Source organism: Nuphar pumila, chromosome 13, assembly GCF_984573655.1.
Source record: "Nuphar pumila chromosome 13, dmNupPumi1.hap1.1, whole genome shotgun sequence".
NCBI classification, from domain to species: Eukaryota; Viridiplantae; Streptophyta; class Magnoliopsida; order Nymphaeales; family Nymphaeaceae; genus Nuphar; species Nuphar pumila.
Window position 1 is genome coordinate 86,197,616 of NC_143261.1, and position 16,892 is coordinate 86,214,507.

Consider the following 16,892-nt stretch of genomic DNA (forward strand, 5'->3'; position numbering starts at 1 on the left):
TCATATATATATATATATATATATATATATATATATATATATATATATATATATATATATATATAGAGAGAGAGAGAGAGAGAGAGAGAGAGAGAGAGAGAGAGAGAGAGAGGCCAAACAAATCGGCGTCACCTAACACGTCAACACTGAATCCACGTGTCGATTTATGAAGCGCCCGTAAGGATCCAGGAGGTAGCTTAGGTTTAAAAGACTAATATGACGTTGAACGCCACGTGGCATGGGCTACCCCCTTCCCTTAGCCGAGCCTCCACCGATGGAGGCCAACTGTTCGGAGACCTCTTGCCTGTCTATAAATACCACCGCGGGTGGCCTGCGAAGAACACATCCCATCTTCGTCCTCGCTAGAGAAGGAAAGGAGGAAATAAAGAGAGAGAGAGAGAAGTTGTTTTTTCAGGAGATTCTCGGAAATTCCTGTATCTGCCATTTCTTCGTTCGTTTCTCGATCTGTTTTAGAGTTATCCCGATAAAAGCGATTCTTTCGGTGTTCGGTTTGGACTGATCGCTAGTGGTGATCTTCGAAGGAATGGCCGAGAACCCTACGCTTTCGTCCCACCGGACCCTTACCGGCCTGCTGAAGAAGGCCGCCGGAGAATTTCCCGATCGGCGGGCCCTCGCCCTGTCCGGCAAGAACGAGCTCACCCACGGCCGCCTTGACGAGCTCGTCGACCAGGCCGCCGATCGGCTCTTCCGCCTCGGCGTCCGTCCCGGCGACGTCGTAGCCCTCACCTTCCCCAACACCGTCGAGGTGAGTCACCTACCTCCCTCTCGTTACTTTTTGGGATTTGTACCCGTACACGATTTCGTGGTCTATGACTCTAATCACCGAAAACTATACGAGGGGGAGGGGGCAGAGGTTTTTTGTTGCTTTATTCTCGATTTTGACGCGATTCTGGACCTCTTGATAATTTCATTTTTATCATATTTTTCTTTCTTGCAAATATTGAGATTTCGCCAAACACCCCCCCCCCCCCCCCCTCGTCTTCAACTTCAACTTTTTCCCTATCTTGTGATATTTGTTCTTATTCATGAACGAAACTTTACGTTCCAATCGCGAAAATTTTGCTACTCCACGTTAAAAAAAAAACAAGTTTTATTTTTCACATTTCCGGCTCTTATATGTTTCTCGCTGATTTAGTTTCAATTTTCTGAAAAAGAAAAATGAACAGCTAAATTCCTTCGCCTATTTTCTTAGTAGTTTCTCATGGGTTCCGTGTTCCTTTTTCCAGTCCACGCGATTTCCATGAGCGATTTTTTTCTTTTTTCGCCTTGTCCCTACCACTCGTTCTGTGCGTGAAAAAAGATCCCGCGGTCATTTTTTATTCCTATTCACGAGATCTGCAACCCCTTCTTCCCCCGCACGCGCGTTCGGTTATCCATCGCTACCCCCCTTGACCAAAAAAAGTTTGATTAAAATGTGATCGCGATTAATTAACTAAAACTAAAACAAGTTTTGTTCATTCTAATTGCAGTTTGTGGTTTCCTTCCTGGCGGTTATCCGAGTCCGGGCCACGGCTGCGCCGCTCAACTCGGCCTACACCGCCGACGAGTTCGAGTTCTACCTCGCCGACTCGGAGTCGAGGCTCCTCCTCACCGCCGGTGACGTCACCGGCCCCTCCTCCTCCGCGGCCGCCAAGATCGGCATCCCCCGCGCCACCGTCCGCATCGAAGCCTCCGCCTTCGTCGTCTCCCTCACCGGAGACTTCCCCGACGACGACCACCAGCCGGACTCTTTCCTGTCCTCGGTCGTCAACGACCCCGACGACGTCGCGCTCTTCCTCCACACCTCCGGCACCACCAGCCGGCCCAAGGGCGTACCCCTGACCCAGCAGAACCTCGCCGCCTCCACCCAGAACATCGCGAGTGTCTACGAGCTCACCCCCACAGACGCCACCGTCCTCGTCCTCCCGCTCTTCCACGTTCACGGCCTACTCGCCGGCCTGCTGTCACCGCTCACCGCCGGCGGCTCGATCGTCCTCCCGGCGGGCGGACGCTTCTCCGCCTCGACCTTCTGGGCCGACATGCGGGCCTACGAAGCCACCTGGTATACCGCCGTGCCCACCATCCACCAGATCCTCCTCGACCGCCACGCGGCCAAGCCCGAGCCAGCCTACCCGAAGCTGAGGTTCATCCGTAGCTGCAGCGCCTCGCTCGCACCGGCCGTGCTGGAGCGGCTGGAGGAAGCCTTCGGCGCGCCCGTGCTGGAGGCCTACGCCATGACGGAGGCCGCCCACCTGATGGCGTCCAACCCGCTGCCGCACCGCGGGCCGCATAAGCCGGGCGCGGTGGGCGTGCCGGTGGGTCAGGAGATGGCGGTGCTCGACGAGAACGGGGTGGTGCAGAGGGCGAACGCCAACGGGGAGGTGTGCATCCGTGGCCCCAACGTCACCAAGGGGTACAAGAACAATCCCGAGGCCAACAAAGCGGCATTCCGGTTCGGTTGGTTCCACACGGGCGATCTCGGGTACGTGGACTCGGATGGCTACATTCACCTAGTCGGCCGAATCAAGGAGCTCATCAACCGTGGTGGTGGGTTTTCTTCTCTGTCCAACTCCAGGGAGTCCTGGTTTTTTTGCTTTCTGAGATTTGAGTTTTCTTTTCCCCCTTTCTCCCCTTGTTGGTTTCGTTTTCTGATGGTGATCCGCTTTGTGCAGGGGAGAAGATATCGCCCATTGAGGTGGACTCGGTTTTGATGTCGCACCCAGATGTGGCTCAGGCGGTGGCCTTCGGGGTTCCCGACGATAAATACGGCGAGGAGGTGAGGCTTTTACCCTTTTCCCTCTTTTCTGTCGGTGACTCATTTCGGGTCTCGGTTTGGACGTGTTGCCTATATGAGGCCAATTGTTGAGTTGCGTGGTCTTATGGTTCGGTCAATCTCGTTCCCCTAGCGGAAGATCCACGAGTCGAACATGGGTCAATGTCAACTCCTGAGCCCTCATCTTTTTGACCTGTCTAACTGGGTTGGGTTGGGTTTTACCGGCTGGGGTTTTTGATTGACGTGGTCTTATGGTTTGGGTTGCAGATCAATTGCGCCGTGGTGCCGAGGGAAGGAGCGAGGGTCGATGAGGAGGAGTTCTTGCGCTTCTGCAAGAGGAACTTGGCGAGCTTCAAGGTGCCCAAACGGGTTTTCGTTGCCGACTCATTGCCGAAGACGGCCACCGGCAAGATTCAGCGAAGGCTGGTGGCCGAGCACTTCCTGGCCAAGGTCTCCGCTGCTAAGGTGCCCAAATTCGGTGCCTAGAAGGGTTTTAAGAGAAGAAAAACGAGGAAACAAAAGGTCCCCAAGGAAAGACGGAAGAGTACACACAGCCACACAGCCAATGCCCGTATGTTACAAGATATGTTAGTAATATTCATGTCCACCCTGTTCATTTTTCCTTTCCTTCTCCCACAAAAATTGCAGGTGTGTGTGTGTGTGTCTGTGTTGTTATTTGTGTACATCTGTCTCCTCCCATTTGTTTATTAAATTTAATTCCATCTTATATTAAACTCTCTCTTTTAATTGCGGCCAAAAAAATTGCTATAAAGTACCATTCAATAATTTAAAGAGAGGGTCACTCAAAAAAATAATTTAAAGAGAGGGTAAGACTAAATCCGCCATTTTAAAGAATACTCTTCCAATTGAGCAAGTTTCTTGAAAAGGTAGATTCTATCCTAAATAACTTGAAAACTGAAGCGGCAAAACATAAAGCACTTTTGTATGTAAATTATCCCCTTTTTTCCTGAGGGTATGTTTGGTTGTTCTTTTCAAAAAATGAAAATGAATCACGTGAGAATTGAAATCTCATCAGATTCAAAATCACATGATTTAGAATGTCATCTGGTTCTCATTCTCATGTTTGTTTAGCACGAGCAAACGAATCCCATTTGCATAAAATTTTGTTTTTTTTTTCTTGGTTGGTTGGCATGGATTCATATGGCAAACTAAAAAAAAGGGAAAGAAAACAGGAGCTCGCCGGCAGGAGCCACTGTTGGGTCATAGAGAAGATCAGCAGAGCTCGTCGGAGGTGGTATTCCAGCGAGCTCCACCCCCCTCCCATTTTTTTTTTTTGTTTTTGCTTGCAGCCACCCAAAAAACCTCATCCACCCCCACCCCCTGTTTGGCTCGCAAGGAGGGGGTACAGAGGGCAATGAGCTACCCGAAATAACATTTTCTGCGAGCCTCAACAGCTTCCTGGTGGTTGCAAGCTTAACCAAACAGATTTAGTGTGTTGTTTCATTCAGGTGTGGATTCCAAATATCATTTGCATGAGAGTGATTCTCATGGGGCTTAACCAAACATGCTTTAGTGTGTTGTTTCATTAAATTAAAATAGTTGTGTTTGATTCGTATCTGTCAAACTCGTCCTCAACGATTTTTTGAGGATTGCCCTCCCTAGTAAGCCGTGATTATTGGGGACAAAAGTCGGTCAACCTCAGTATGGAAGTTCTTCGTTAAATCGTGATTAACCAGTAAAATCATAAATTGTGATAAATTAGTAAAGTTGTAAATTTCATATTAATATCTATAAACAATTAAAATTTTAAAATATAAATAAATACAAAATTATCTAAATTAGTAAGGCCCTGTTTGGAAACTAGTAGCTGGGATGGGAAGTGGAAGTGATCCTGGATTTGGCAGCTGTCAATTCCATGCTTTAGTGTAAATACAATGCCACTTCACATCCCAAATGCATTAACTCCCATCCCAGCTACCAGTTTTCAAACAGCACCAGGTGGTAGTTTGACCAATTTTTTGCCAAATTCATTAACTCCTATCCCAGTTCCTATATTCCAAACTGGTTAAAATTGATTGCATGTTAATATCACACATACAAATAAAATTTTGTTAAAACTCTGTTGTCCTTAGATACATACCGATTAAAAAGATCAAATCAACCTATAAAATCTACAGCAATAAAAATTGTCAAAATTAATGGAGAATATATGTCATATTTCATTCTAATGAATAGTTAATTTGTTTATGGTATAGAACTTACTAAAATAGTATTAGCTCAAAAAAAGACGAATATATATAAAATACTTTCATTGTCCTATATATTTATTATTAATCATATTTATATTTGTATTAGCTTTTTATTATAAATTATAGAATATTCATTGTCCTAGCCGCGCTGGCTCTGCATGCCGTACTTAGATCGCTGTCCTGGTATCGCAAAACTCTGTGAGCTTAATCGCTTTGTGGTCATCTTTCTCTGCACGCGTTTGGTCCTTTCAGCATTTGTACCAAGCATTCGGAGTCATCCTCTTCGCCACAATCACACATACGGTTGAGACAACCAAACCATATGTATCATTACATGTGTTTTTGGTTGTGTGAACTATGCACCCACTTGGGCAGTTTACCATTTTTAGCAACTTGGAGCTATGTCCTTGCCATTGTTTACTTTTAGTGGTTGGATGTAAATGGGTCGGATCGGGTCAGATTAGGTTCTAAGGCTAGATCTTGGGAAATTAGGTCCCCCAAAGCAAGATACATCAGATTGGCATTGGTTCCGAGTGTTATATGATATCATATGGGATAGTTCGAGTATAAATGTTATACCATAGGATGTGTTGGTATATATGCTTCTAACTTTTGCCTGACAAACAACCCCTCCACTGAAAATAGATTCGTGCCTTCTTTAAGTTATTATTTAATGGCATAAATTCCACTGATCACTATGCAATTTGCCATGGCATAGATTCTAATTGCATGGATATATTACACTCTAGATGACTTCAAAAAAAAAAAAAGTGTAACAATTAAAAGTGTAACGCAGATATTTCTCACAAGGCAAGTCACATTCATCTTGTGCTGCTCCTGTTGTACAAAAGTCTGAACAAACCCAACCAACCCCACCGTCCACCTTAGTCTAAAGAGGAAAAAGCAAAGTGAGGTGACCAAGAAAAAGTGAAAGTGGCCAAAATAAGAATAAGATTTTCCCACGGGGCTCCCTTTTTCCAAGGTCAGTATCTTTCGCACCAAAGGCGCGCCTTTCCAAACAATACCACCTCCCCAAGAAACGGTTTCTTAGAGAGGGAGATTTGAACTAGCTTTCTTAGAAAAACAGCCATTTCTTGCAAGAACGTAAGGCCCACGCCATTGGCTCGTTTGTTTGTTTGTTTTTTACCCATGAATGGAAAATGATCCGTTTTCATATTGGGCTATGATTGGCTATGTTAGGCAACCATGAGGACCGAATATTACCCTATACTTGGTGCTCCGCTTGTTTGGTAGGAGCAGCTAGTGCAAGTCACCTTGTGTTGGGACGTTGCAGGTTCAAAACCTAATATGGTATAGTTGTATTTGTATGACTGGTAGGGTCTGCCTAACCCCAGCTTGCCTTTCAAAACAAAAATATTCCTTTCATTTTCTGTAAAACTCTTTGTAACTTGCATAAATTATCCATGCAACCACTATTAAAAGGTTAATTAGTGTTAGGGCTGGTAAACCAGCTGAACACAAGGCGAGCTTGAAGTGTTCCTGTTCTTGTGGTGAGTGAAGCTGAGTTCGAGCTCATAATCAGCTCAAGTTAAACAAGTTGAGTTTGAGCTGGCCTGTTTGTAGAATAAATATATTGTTTTAGATATGAAAGAAATGCATGGGATTATAAAAAAAATACATGTAAAATATATCAAAAGTACGTACATTTGTTATGACATAACGAGTTTATACGAGTTGAGCCGAGCTGAGTACCTACTGTTCATGTGCAGCTTGTCATGCCTATCTTACGAGTTTGAATGAGCTCTTTACCAGCTGAACATATATGAGCATTAAGTTCGTGGATAACAACCTCATGCTTATTCACTATTTCATAATTTTCATTAGTTTTCATTAATAAAAACAGTGTTCTTACCTTTTAGTGTCTCTTTAGGTTTAAGACATTTTGTTTTTCAATGAAACTTGTGAGACCTTTTAGGTCATAAATTTGTATCCTACATAGACCCAAAGGTTTGGTGTAGTGAGATGGGGGCCTAGGCCATTTGACGGGCAGCCTAAATTCAAATCCAATGGGTGTCACCCGAAGCTTGACAACTCTCTGGGGTCAAGGGGCAAGCCTTCGGAGTTTTACGCTAACAGAACAGCGATCGTAAGTACGGCAGGCTGAGCCAGCGCGACCAGGTCTCTGCGCCTAGGGTTGTATCCTACATAATTGAATCCATCATCTCACACTTGGAATTTACTTTCATTTCATTGTTGATGCATCTTATTAGTCTCTGTTCTTGGGGGGTCCTCATCTGGGGCGGCGTTGAAACGATTTTTCAACAATGGATCTTTGTAAAAAAAATCGGTGGTCGCTGCATTGCCAGCACTTTGACTCGCTGGGGCGGCTAGTCACCCGGCAGACCCCGTTGCCGAGTTGGTCTACCATCACTACAGCATTCTAGCGTCAAACCTACTCCCTCTCTCTCTCTCTCTCATGGTGGGTTCTCTTCTTTCAGTAATGTAGCTCTGTTCATCATGGAAGTTTGTGCAGGCGACTAGTTGTCATCAAGCGAATAAATGTACAAATTGTGAGGAAATTCGTATTATTTGATGAATTTTGATGTGTGCATGTGTGAGATATGAATTTGATGACATTGAGATTATATGACTCCTCGATCTGGGAACTATTTAAAGGAAATAAGGTTTTTTTTTTTTTTTTGTGAGAGGTGGAGGTGGTCTGTGAGGGATTGTGAAGATGTAGCGATTATCGGCATTTAATGGGTATAAACTTGTTTTACAATATTTGATCAACATTAAGCAAAGATTTCGGGCTTATCTGATTGATCCTTTGAATTGCATGTCATAGACCGAAATATGAGAAGCACAGTATAGTAAAGTGATATTAAGACATGAGGTTATTAGCAATTAAGCTGTAGTTATTGGATCAATTTAATTCTCGAATGCACCTTTTAACTAAAATCATTTACACAGCTGATAATTGTGGAGATATAGGTTTAAACTAGTGAACAACAGACAGAAAAGAATGTAGATTTATCACAATGAGGATGTTTTATGCATGATACACTTTGGATGCTGGTGATGATGATTAAATTGTTACGGAACGACTTCACGAGTATATTGTAATCAAGTCATTTTAAAAATCTGATGGCGGTGAGATATAGGCCACTAGCGCCATTATTTGCATGTTAATTTCTCAGTCTCTGGACATGAGGTGTTGAATTTTTTAGGTTCTGTGGAATGGTATGCTGCTGCTAGTAAATTGTGTATGACATCTGGGTTTACACGATTTCATTGTTGTAGGTTGTTACAACATTCTTCTTGATAATGAGAAACAACTCATTGTGTTCTTGATAATGAAAAATAACTTGTTTTAACAATTCCTTTCTATATAAATAAATAATAACTGTATGCATGACTTGAATTCATGGTCAGTGAAGGGGACTTTCAAGTCTGAAATTTACATAGTAGATGGACGCCGTGAGAATGTTGGATCAGCAATGCATGAACATGGAGATTAGTAACACCATTTAGTGGAGAAGTGTATGAGGGATGCTCATCATATGATCATATTACAATTCCTTGTTGATGACAGTAAACGCCCCTTCACTTGGAAATATATTGGACATTTTGGCCTTCACACATAGCTCTATTATCTTTTCATCACTTTCTATTACTAGATCATCAATGTTTGCAAAATATGGCCTGAAATGCATTGGCATTTTCTGAATTCTAGATTGCTAATTGGTGTTATTCATTCTCTCTCAAACACTCGGTATCATTTCCTTTTCGTATGGCTACTAGGTTCAAATTACACTGTTTTTTGTCAAGTTGCTCGGTTATCACAGGCAGATGAATATGGAGTATAAGAAATAAATGACAAATATTATGGAAGAGTAGCCATTCTTTTCCTGGTATCCTTTATTGCGAAGAGTAGAAGTCATGCATGTTTTGACCAAGTGGCTGCTTTTGACAGGGCATCATACAGCATGAAAAGAAACAAATGGCTGATATTTCAGGGCATTCCATGTGTGGTGGGGCCTCTTGCTTAGGCAAAATAAACTGGTTACGCCTAACTTTTAGGCCTATCCAGGGGCGTAGCTAGGGGGGGGCAGGACTGGGCTGTAGCCCAGTCCTGCCTCCCCAAACAGTTAATTTTTTTTTTTTTTTAAAAGCCCAGTCCTAGCCCTGCCCTGATTCCATATGAAATAGATTTTTATCCATTTTTTAGCCCAGCCCTGACTGCAGCAAATAGTTTGATTTGTCCATATGAAATAGATTTTTATTAATAATTGTAGCCATTTTTATTTTATCTCAAAAAAAAAAAATTCCCCCGAAAAATAAAATTTTTTTTGCTACACCCCTGTTTGCCCCCCCCTCACATGAATCCTAGCTACGCCCCTGGGCCTATCTACCTGTGTGGCCTTGGGTACACCCAATGGAAGCACATCTATTTGCACCTCTACCTCCACCCTAAAGTTGTCCATAGTTTCTGTGGAAATTGCAGAATGACTATAAAAAACTTGGTATTAGAGATTTGTAAGTTTAGGCTCTAGCGTGGCTTGACTTCCAGAAAAATGTGATCGCGCTTTATTTGGATGCATGATTTAGTACTAAACATTCTGCTGATTTGCAAAGCTTTGATTTCTAGATCCATGGATGGTCAACTGCACTGACCTAATTTGAAAATCTAGATCTGACCTGTTTGCACACCTAGATATATACATTGGGTTGGTTTATTGCCAACCATTTTGAAGTCTGGTTTTCATATTGATCCAATGTTTCAAAGGCTTATTTATGTATTCTTAGCATTCAATGTGTTTGGCATTTTAGATTCTTAGTAGTTGAAGGCCTGAGGAGTCACTATTACTACTACTACTGCTATTAATATTTTTATCACTATTATTATTATAATTATTATTACAGTTTGATAGCAACTTCAGTTTTAAACGTTTAATACAGAACAACTGCGCTGTGGGATTTTTTACAACATACAACAGAGTAAGATGATTTTGGCAAACTTTATATATATATATATATATATATGATAAGTTTGATACTATAATTAATAGGGATGGCAGTGGACCCGGGGAAAGCGGGGCCTCGCCCCGTTTGGACCGGGGATGAAGGGTATGAAACGGGGATGGAGGCGGGGGTGGAGGATAAAATCCATCCCCGCCGCGGAGGCGGGGCGGGGGTGGACGTGCACTTTTCCCCGCCCAGCCCCGTCCCCGCCACGATCCCCGCCTAATCCCCGCCCCAACCCCGCCCCGACCACTTTTCCCCGCAATATCCCCGCCCCATCCCCGTTTGGACAGGGGATGAAGGGTATGAAACGGGGATGGAGGCGGGGGTGGAGGATAAAATCCATCCCCGCCGCGGAGGCGGGGCGGGGGTGGAAACCTTGTCCCCCGCCCCGCCCCACTGCCATCCCTAATAATTAATATAAATAGCAAGGTTGATGATGATAAGTTACAATTGAAGACTACCAGGTGGTTAAATTTGTTGTCAGAAGTCGTGAGAAAAGTTATCACCTTGCGTGCTACAACAGGATTTGTTGATAATGACATAAAGAACATGCCACATTGTGAATTAGAAAGTGTTTGATGTGATAAAAAAACTTCTAAAAGCAAAATGCAAGTCCAATCCAATACATAAGGGGTTAGAAGAATAAACAGTAGAAGATATTATGATAATTTATTATGATTACTGAACCATCAAGAGAGCAAAAGAAGTGTGTTTAGTGAGACATGGTTTAACACAATTATGACATGTCAAGATCCCCAATAAGCAATTAGCCGTTGTGCTAAAATGATGTCATTTGAAGTTTAAAGTAAACAAGAAGAAAAAATAAGAATATATTACAATTATTAATTTCATGATGTGCAATATTTATGTAGGTAAACATAAAAAATTAGACTAAAATACTGTATTACAATGTCAAAAACAAGTGGCAAAGATTCATCACCTGTGAAAACCCACACCGGTAAACTACATCAAACAAAACAAGGGTACATGACAGTAGAATCTTGCAACAAAGTCGTTTATCATGAAACTTATATTAACGTTGTGATCCTCCTCCTACTTCTCATGCATCTCTGATCACATGAGGTATCATATCTAACACTTTCTGTGAAATTGGCATTGAAATTACCGATCCTTCACATGCTCACACTTTCTGTGAAATTGGCATTGAAATTACTAATCCTTCACTTGCTCCTTAAGCTTCCCTGATCGCATTCCTAAGTAGAGCATGTTTCATCCATGTCTATAATCTTTTATTCAGATTTTTTCATTGAAACTGCTTAATCTGTCCCAGACTCCCAGTGCATTCCATCCGCTTCATCCATCTCTCTTTGTTAATTTACCTCTTCACCACCCTAATCTAGTGACATCATACTTGGCTGGTTACGTTTTTGAACTTTGACTATTTAGTTAATCCATCAAGAAGCTATCTCTCACCCCCACTGAGGGATAAAAAAGAAATGAAACACCACAATCCAGCCTCATCCTTTTTCTTTTTTCCTGGTGATTCAATATAGCCCTTGTTCACAGATTTCAACATTCAATCTTCATCTTCATGTATGGTTTTGAAATTGTAGCTAATGAGTGTAATGAAATGGTGGTCTTCAACAAATGCACGAATAACTCACAAACAAGTGTCTATTGGAGACACTACAAGCATGACCCTTGAAAGGGTATAAAAGGAAGAACACTTGAAAAATAAATAATACTTTATTCATGCACAAAATGCTTAAGAAGCATAGTAATTTACATTGAAGGGGTTCACCCCTATATATACAAAAAAGTGGAAGAGAGAGGAGAGCTCATTTTGAGCTCTCCAAAAGAGACGTTGGACTCTAGTCCAATAGCTATTATTATAGTTGTTGGACTACAGTCCAACAGCTATTTGCACAATCAAGTTCCAACAGGAACTTGGCGGGATCAAATATCTAGTTTCTATTAAACTAGATGCTAAAAAAAAAATTTGAAAAAAAAATAATAAAAGGAAAAATATAATAATATTAAATAATATATATGTATTAAAGTTTATATTTTAACAGTCCCCCTCAAACTTACGGTACAATGAGCGAAAGTTTGTCTAAGAGAAAGTGAAATCTGGGAGCAACGAGAGGCTTGGTGAAGAAGTTTGTTAATTGATATTCTTATGTAACATATGGCAGATCAATGGTTCCATATAAGTATTCATCTCTGACAAAGTGATAGTCCATCTCAATGTGTTTAGTGCGCTCATGGAATGTCTGGTTGCTTGCAATTTAGATTGCACTTTTGTTGGCACAACACATCTTTGAAGCTTGCGTTGCTTCAACTCCCATATCTGCTAGCAATCGTCTGAGCCAAACAACCTCCATAGTGGTGGTTTTCATGGCTCTGTATTCAGCTTCGGTGGAGGAAAGAGAGACCTTCTGCTGCTTCTTGCACCTCCACGAAATTAAGGCTTCACCTAGGAACACACAAAAAACAGTAGTTGAGTGTATTATTAGGATCACCTCTCCAGTCAACATTAGTATATGTAATTAAATTTAATGAAGATGAAGCAGGCAAGAAGAGTCCTCGTGAAAGAGAAGATTTTAAGTATATAATAATACACAAAACTGCTCTCATATGCACAGAGGTCGGAGCATGTTGAAACTGACTGGTTGTATGAACTGCATGAGCTATATCTGGCCTAGTAATGAAAAGATAAGAAAGAGCTCCAATAAGTTGTCTGTAAGGAGTAGAATCATCAAGAAGTTCTCCATCATCAATTTTTATTTTAACATTAACAACTTCTGGAGTGTTCACTTTCTTATCATCTGTAATTAAAGACCTGGAAACAATATCAAGAGCAAATTTAGATTGAGATATCAAATACCCCTGAAGGGAATAAGCAACTTCAATGCCTAAAAAATATCTTAATAAACCTAAGTCAGTCATTTTAAAGTAAGTTTTAAGAAGAGATTTGATATTTGCAACTCCCTGTTTGTCGCATCCGGTGATGATCATATCATCCACATAGAGAAGAAGAAGAATGATGCTTGCATCAGATTTCTTAACAAACAAAGTAGTGTCAGTTAACCAATATCAAGCATAACATGACTAAATCGGTCATACCAAGCTTTTGGAGCCTGTTTAAGACCATAAAGAGCTTTTTCTAGATGAAGAGTTTTACCCTAAGGGATACTAATATCAGGTGAGGCTTCCATGTATACTTCTTCAACTAGATTCTCATTAAGAAAGCATTTTTGACATCCAATTGAAAGATAGGTCATGTTCTAATGGAGGCCAAGGCTATTAAAGTTCTAACAGTGGTCATACGAGCCACATGAGCAAATGTTTCTTCATAATCGATATCATACTCTTGGGCATATCTTTTTGCCACTAAACGGGCCTTATACCTTTCTAGGGTCCCATCACTTTTGGTTTTGACTTTGTATACCCACCTACAGCCTATAGGTTTTTTACCTTGAGGGATATCTTGGATCTTCCAAGTGTTGGCCTTTTCTAGTGCATCCAATTCTATTTTCATGGCTTCTATCCATTCTATATGATTTTTGGCTTAATAATAGGATGATGGTTCAACATATGATTGTATTAATGTAATGGTTGCCCTATATGTGGGTGAAAACGATTTGTAAGACACAAATTTTTCTGGAGGTCTAGAGATTCTAGACGTTCTTTTGGGTGAAACTTCGGAGTATTTTTGTAATGCATATCGAAGATTTTGCTCTCTACGTCTTGAATATTGTAGACTAACATCTCTATGGATTTGCTCTTTATTATAATCATTTGCAACAACAATAGGACTTTGATCATTGTCAAGGTCACATCCAACATCACATTCATTGGATTTTGAAGTTGGATCAATTAAAAATGAGTATTCAGCGACATCCTTGGATTTTTCAAATTCAAAGAAGCTTTCTTTTTCTAAAAAGGATACATTTATTGACACATAATTTATCATTTTGAAAATCGAAACACCTATAGCCTTTTTCATTATCATCATATCCTAAAAAAGCACATGGGATTGCACGAGGAGAGAGTTTGTCATTTTTGTTGGTGAAAACAAAACATTTGCATTCAAAGACTCTTAATCTAGAATAATCTGGAGTTAAATTAACAAGTGTTTCTATTGGAGTTGTATTCTCTAATGAAGAAGATGACATCCTATTGATGAGGTAGGTGGCAGTTAGGACCGCTTCAGCCCAAAAACTTTTTAGAATTTGATTTGCAATTAGCAAGGTCCTAGTAGTTTCCATAATGTGCCGATGTTTGCGTTCGGTTAGGCCATTTTGTTGTGGAGTGTGTAGACATGATCTTTGATGCGTAATACCATGTAAATTGAGATAGTCTTTGAATTCTTTGGACATAAACTCTCTCCGTGAATCAGTGTGAAAAACAAAAATATCATTTTGAAGTTTATTTTTAATCATTTTATGAAATATTTGAAAGTTAGCAAAGACTTCAGATTTATGTTTAAGAAAATAAATTCAAGTATGTCTAGAAAAGGCATCAACAAAAATGACATAATATGTATAATCACCTTTGAAAATAACTTGTGTGGGGCCCCAAACATCCGAATGTATTAACTCAAGTGGTCGTGAGGAAACAAAAGTTCTACTAAAAAATGGTAACCTTTTCATTTTTCCAAAAATGCAGTCTTTACAAGAAAAAAATTCAGAATTACAATTTTTTTCCAAACTTGGAAAATATTGAATTTTAGACATATGAGGATGGCTAAGTCTTTTGTGCCATAAATCCAATTCTAATTTCTGAACATTATAACAAAATGCATTCTTGGGTAATTCCAAAAAGTCCATGTAATAGAGTCCTTCTCTATGGCCTTCCTCAATCAGCTTCTCTGACTAGCGATCATGTACCCAATAACCATGAGAAGAGAAGGAGATATTACATCTATAGTCAGATATTTGCGAGATAGATAAGAGATTCAAATTAAGTTTAGGGATATATTTAACTTCTGGGATAAAAAAATGGATTTTTGAAGATTTTCAAAACATCATATTCCTTTTACTTCAAGAGATGTGTCTTCGGTTGTAAAAACCTTTGACACACTTGAGTTATTTTTAAGACATTCGGATAGACTATTAACATTTTGGGTCATGTGAAAAGAAGCACCAGAATCTAAAATCCAAGGAAAGTTACCTGGACCGGAGAAAGATGCAATTGCTGCTCCAGTTGAGGCTTCGGTTGAGGAGGATACCCCTTTCAGAAGAGGTTGAAGGATTTTCATCAGTTGAGTCATAGATAAAGGTGCATCTTGATCTTTTGACTCGAATTCAACAGATGCAACTTTTTTTTCTTCTCTTCTTTTTAACTTTGGACATTGAGGCCTATAGTGCCCCGGTTCATGACAATGATGACAAATGACTTTTTTTTATCAAAGTCACCCTTTTGCATTCCAAAATGAGGCGGCTTGTAAGGACGAGTATGATTCCCTGGTCTAGACACGGCTAAAATTGAGTCATTATCAACTTTTGGAGTACTTTTTCTAAGTCTATTTTCCTCCATAGTGAGCTCTTCTTTAGTATCAACAATAGAAGGAATTTTTCCACGATGTAAAAGGGAGGATTTGGTGGATTCAAACTCCGGCCTTAAACCATTCACAAATTGATAGAAATGTTTCATATCGAGTTGCTTTTGGCGAAGCTCGATATCTTTGGCACAATGTCATTTGGGCTCAAGAAGAGCAAACTCTTCCCAAAGTTTGAACAACTCATTGTAATATTCTCGAATAGTTTTATCTTTTTGAGTCATTGTTCGAACTTTGTCTTGTAAATTGCACACATGTGCAATATCTTTAAGGGAATACATGTTTTTGAGGTATTCTCAAGCCTTATCAGCATGCTCAAACTTAGTTAGACTAGAGCATTTTTTAATGCCTAGCCATGACATAATTTTTTCATACCCTATCCTCTACTCTTTCCATTTCTTTTCATAAGCGGCTAACGCCTTACTCTTTTCTTCCTCTGTTAGAGGAACCTCTTTATCACCCTCTTTCTTGGTAAGAGATAGTTTAGGTTCCAAATCGGAACCATCCACTATACCCCATAAACCTTTTCCCCAAATGTGGTGCTTCATAATCGAAGCCCACATTGGTCAAAATCTCTGGATGATAGCAGAAATCAAATATCTTTTAGGGTTTGTCGGAAGGCTCATCGCAGTCGCCTTCATCTTGACGGTGCTCTGAACGTTCCCTGGAAGGATCTATCACAAACTCTTTCATCTCGAAGATGATCCAAATCTTCTTTGGCCCCGGGGGTCTAGCTCGCATATTCGTCTTCATCTTGACAACAATTGAGAGATCCCTTTTGCAGATATTTGATTGCAGCTTAAATGGCTGAGGAGATATGGATTGGGTAAGTTCTTTTACCGCCCAGGATATTTTCACTGTCTTACTGCCAAAGAATGATCTTTAAGAATGTGCCATAGCTATGATCAATATCGATTCACTTACGGCTTTTCAACATCATTGAATTTTTCTTTGCCGGTCATATCGAAGATTTTTCTTCATCCTCTTGGTTGACCAACAGAAAAAACTTGAATTCTGCTCTTTCTTCGCAAAAGTCTGGTCCTTTTCAAAATAATACTAGAGGTAGTTTGAGGTAATTCTTTGTGCAATAAAAGTTTTGAGATCAACAATGACTTTTGATAGCAAATTGGCAAAGTATTCTAGAAATCTTTGATGAAAGTAATCGCTTGATATTGTATCGACACAACCATGACAAAATTCAAAAAAAAAATTGCTCCCTATCGGGCGGTATTCCGGCAGCAATAAGTCAGACTTGTACCACACCTGACAGGCGTTGCTCAGGGTCTTAGACCAGAGCGGACCGGCCCGCCACTGCGGGGTCTTCTGCACAGAACCGGCGTGCTCTCCGGCATCGTCGTCCTCTGATATCAGCCCTGCCGTCCTCCGTGAAACTTTT

At 40.8% G+C, this 16,892-nt stretch overlaps 1 protein-coding gene across 1 annotated transcript; it reads left to right on the top strand.

Moving 5' to 3' along the window:
• The first annotated feature begins 337 nt into the window (after nt 1-337).
• Nucleotides 338-3,507, top strand: LOC149818982 (putative CoA ligase CCL9). The gene is made up of 4 exons (XM_089984381.1): nt 338-766; nt 1,491-2,547; nt 2,673-2,776; nt 3,041-3,507. The coding sequence occupies exons 1-4, from the start codon at nt 545-547 to the stop codon at nt 3,257-3,259; spliced, it is 1,602 nt and encodes a 533-aa protein (XP_089840507.1). The 5' UTR covers nt 338-544; the 3' UTR covers nt 3,260-3,507.
• Nucleotides 3,508-16,892: the final 13,385 nt, after the last annotated feature.

Bases quoted from the DNA above. Each gene is read 5' to 3' on its own strand.
- LOC149818982 (XM_089984381.1), top strand. From the start codon at position 545: ATGGCCGAGAACCCTACGCTTTCGTCCCACCGGACCCTTACCGGCCTG. The intron at 767-1,490 runs GTGAGTCACCTA...TTCTAATTGCAG, and splicing joins CCTTCCCCAACACCGTCGAG to TTTGTGGTTTCCTTCCTGGC. The intron at 2,548-2,672 runs GTGGGTTTTCTT...CGCTTTGTGCAG, and splicing joins GGAGCTCATCAACCGTGGTG to GGGAGAAGATATCGCCCATT.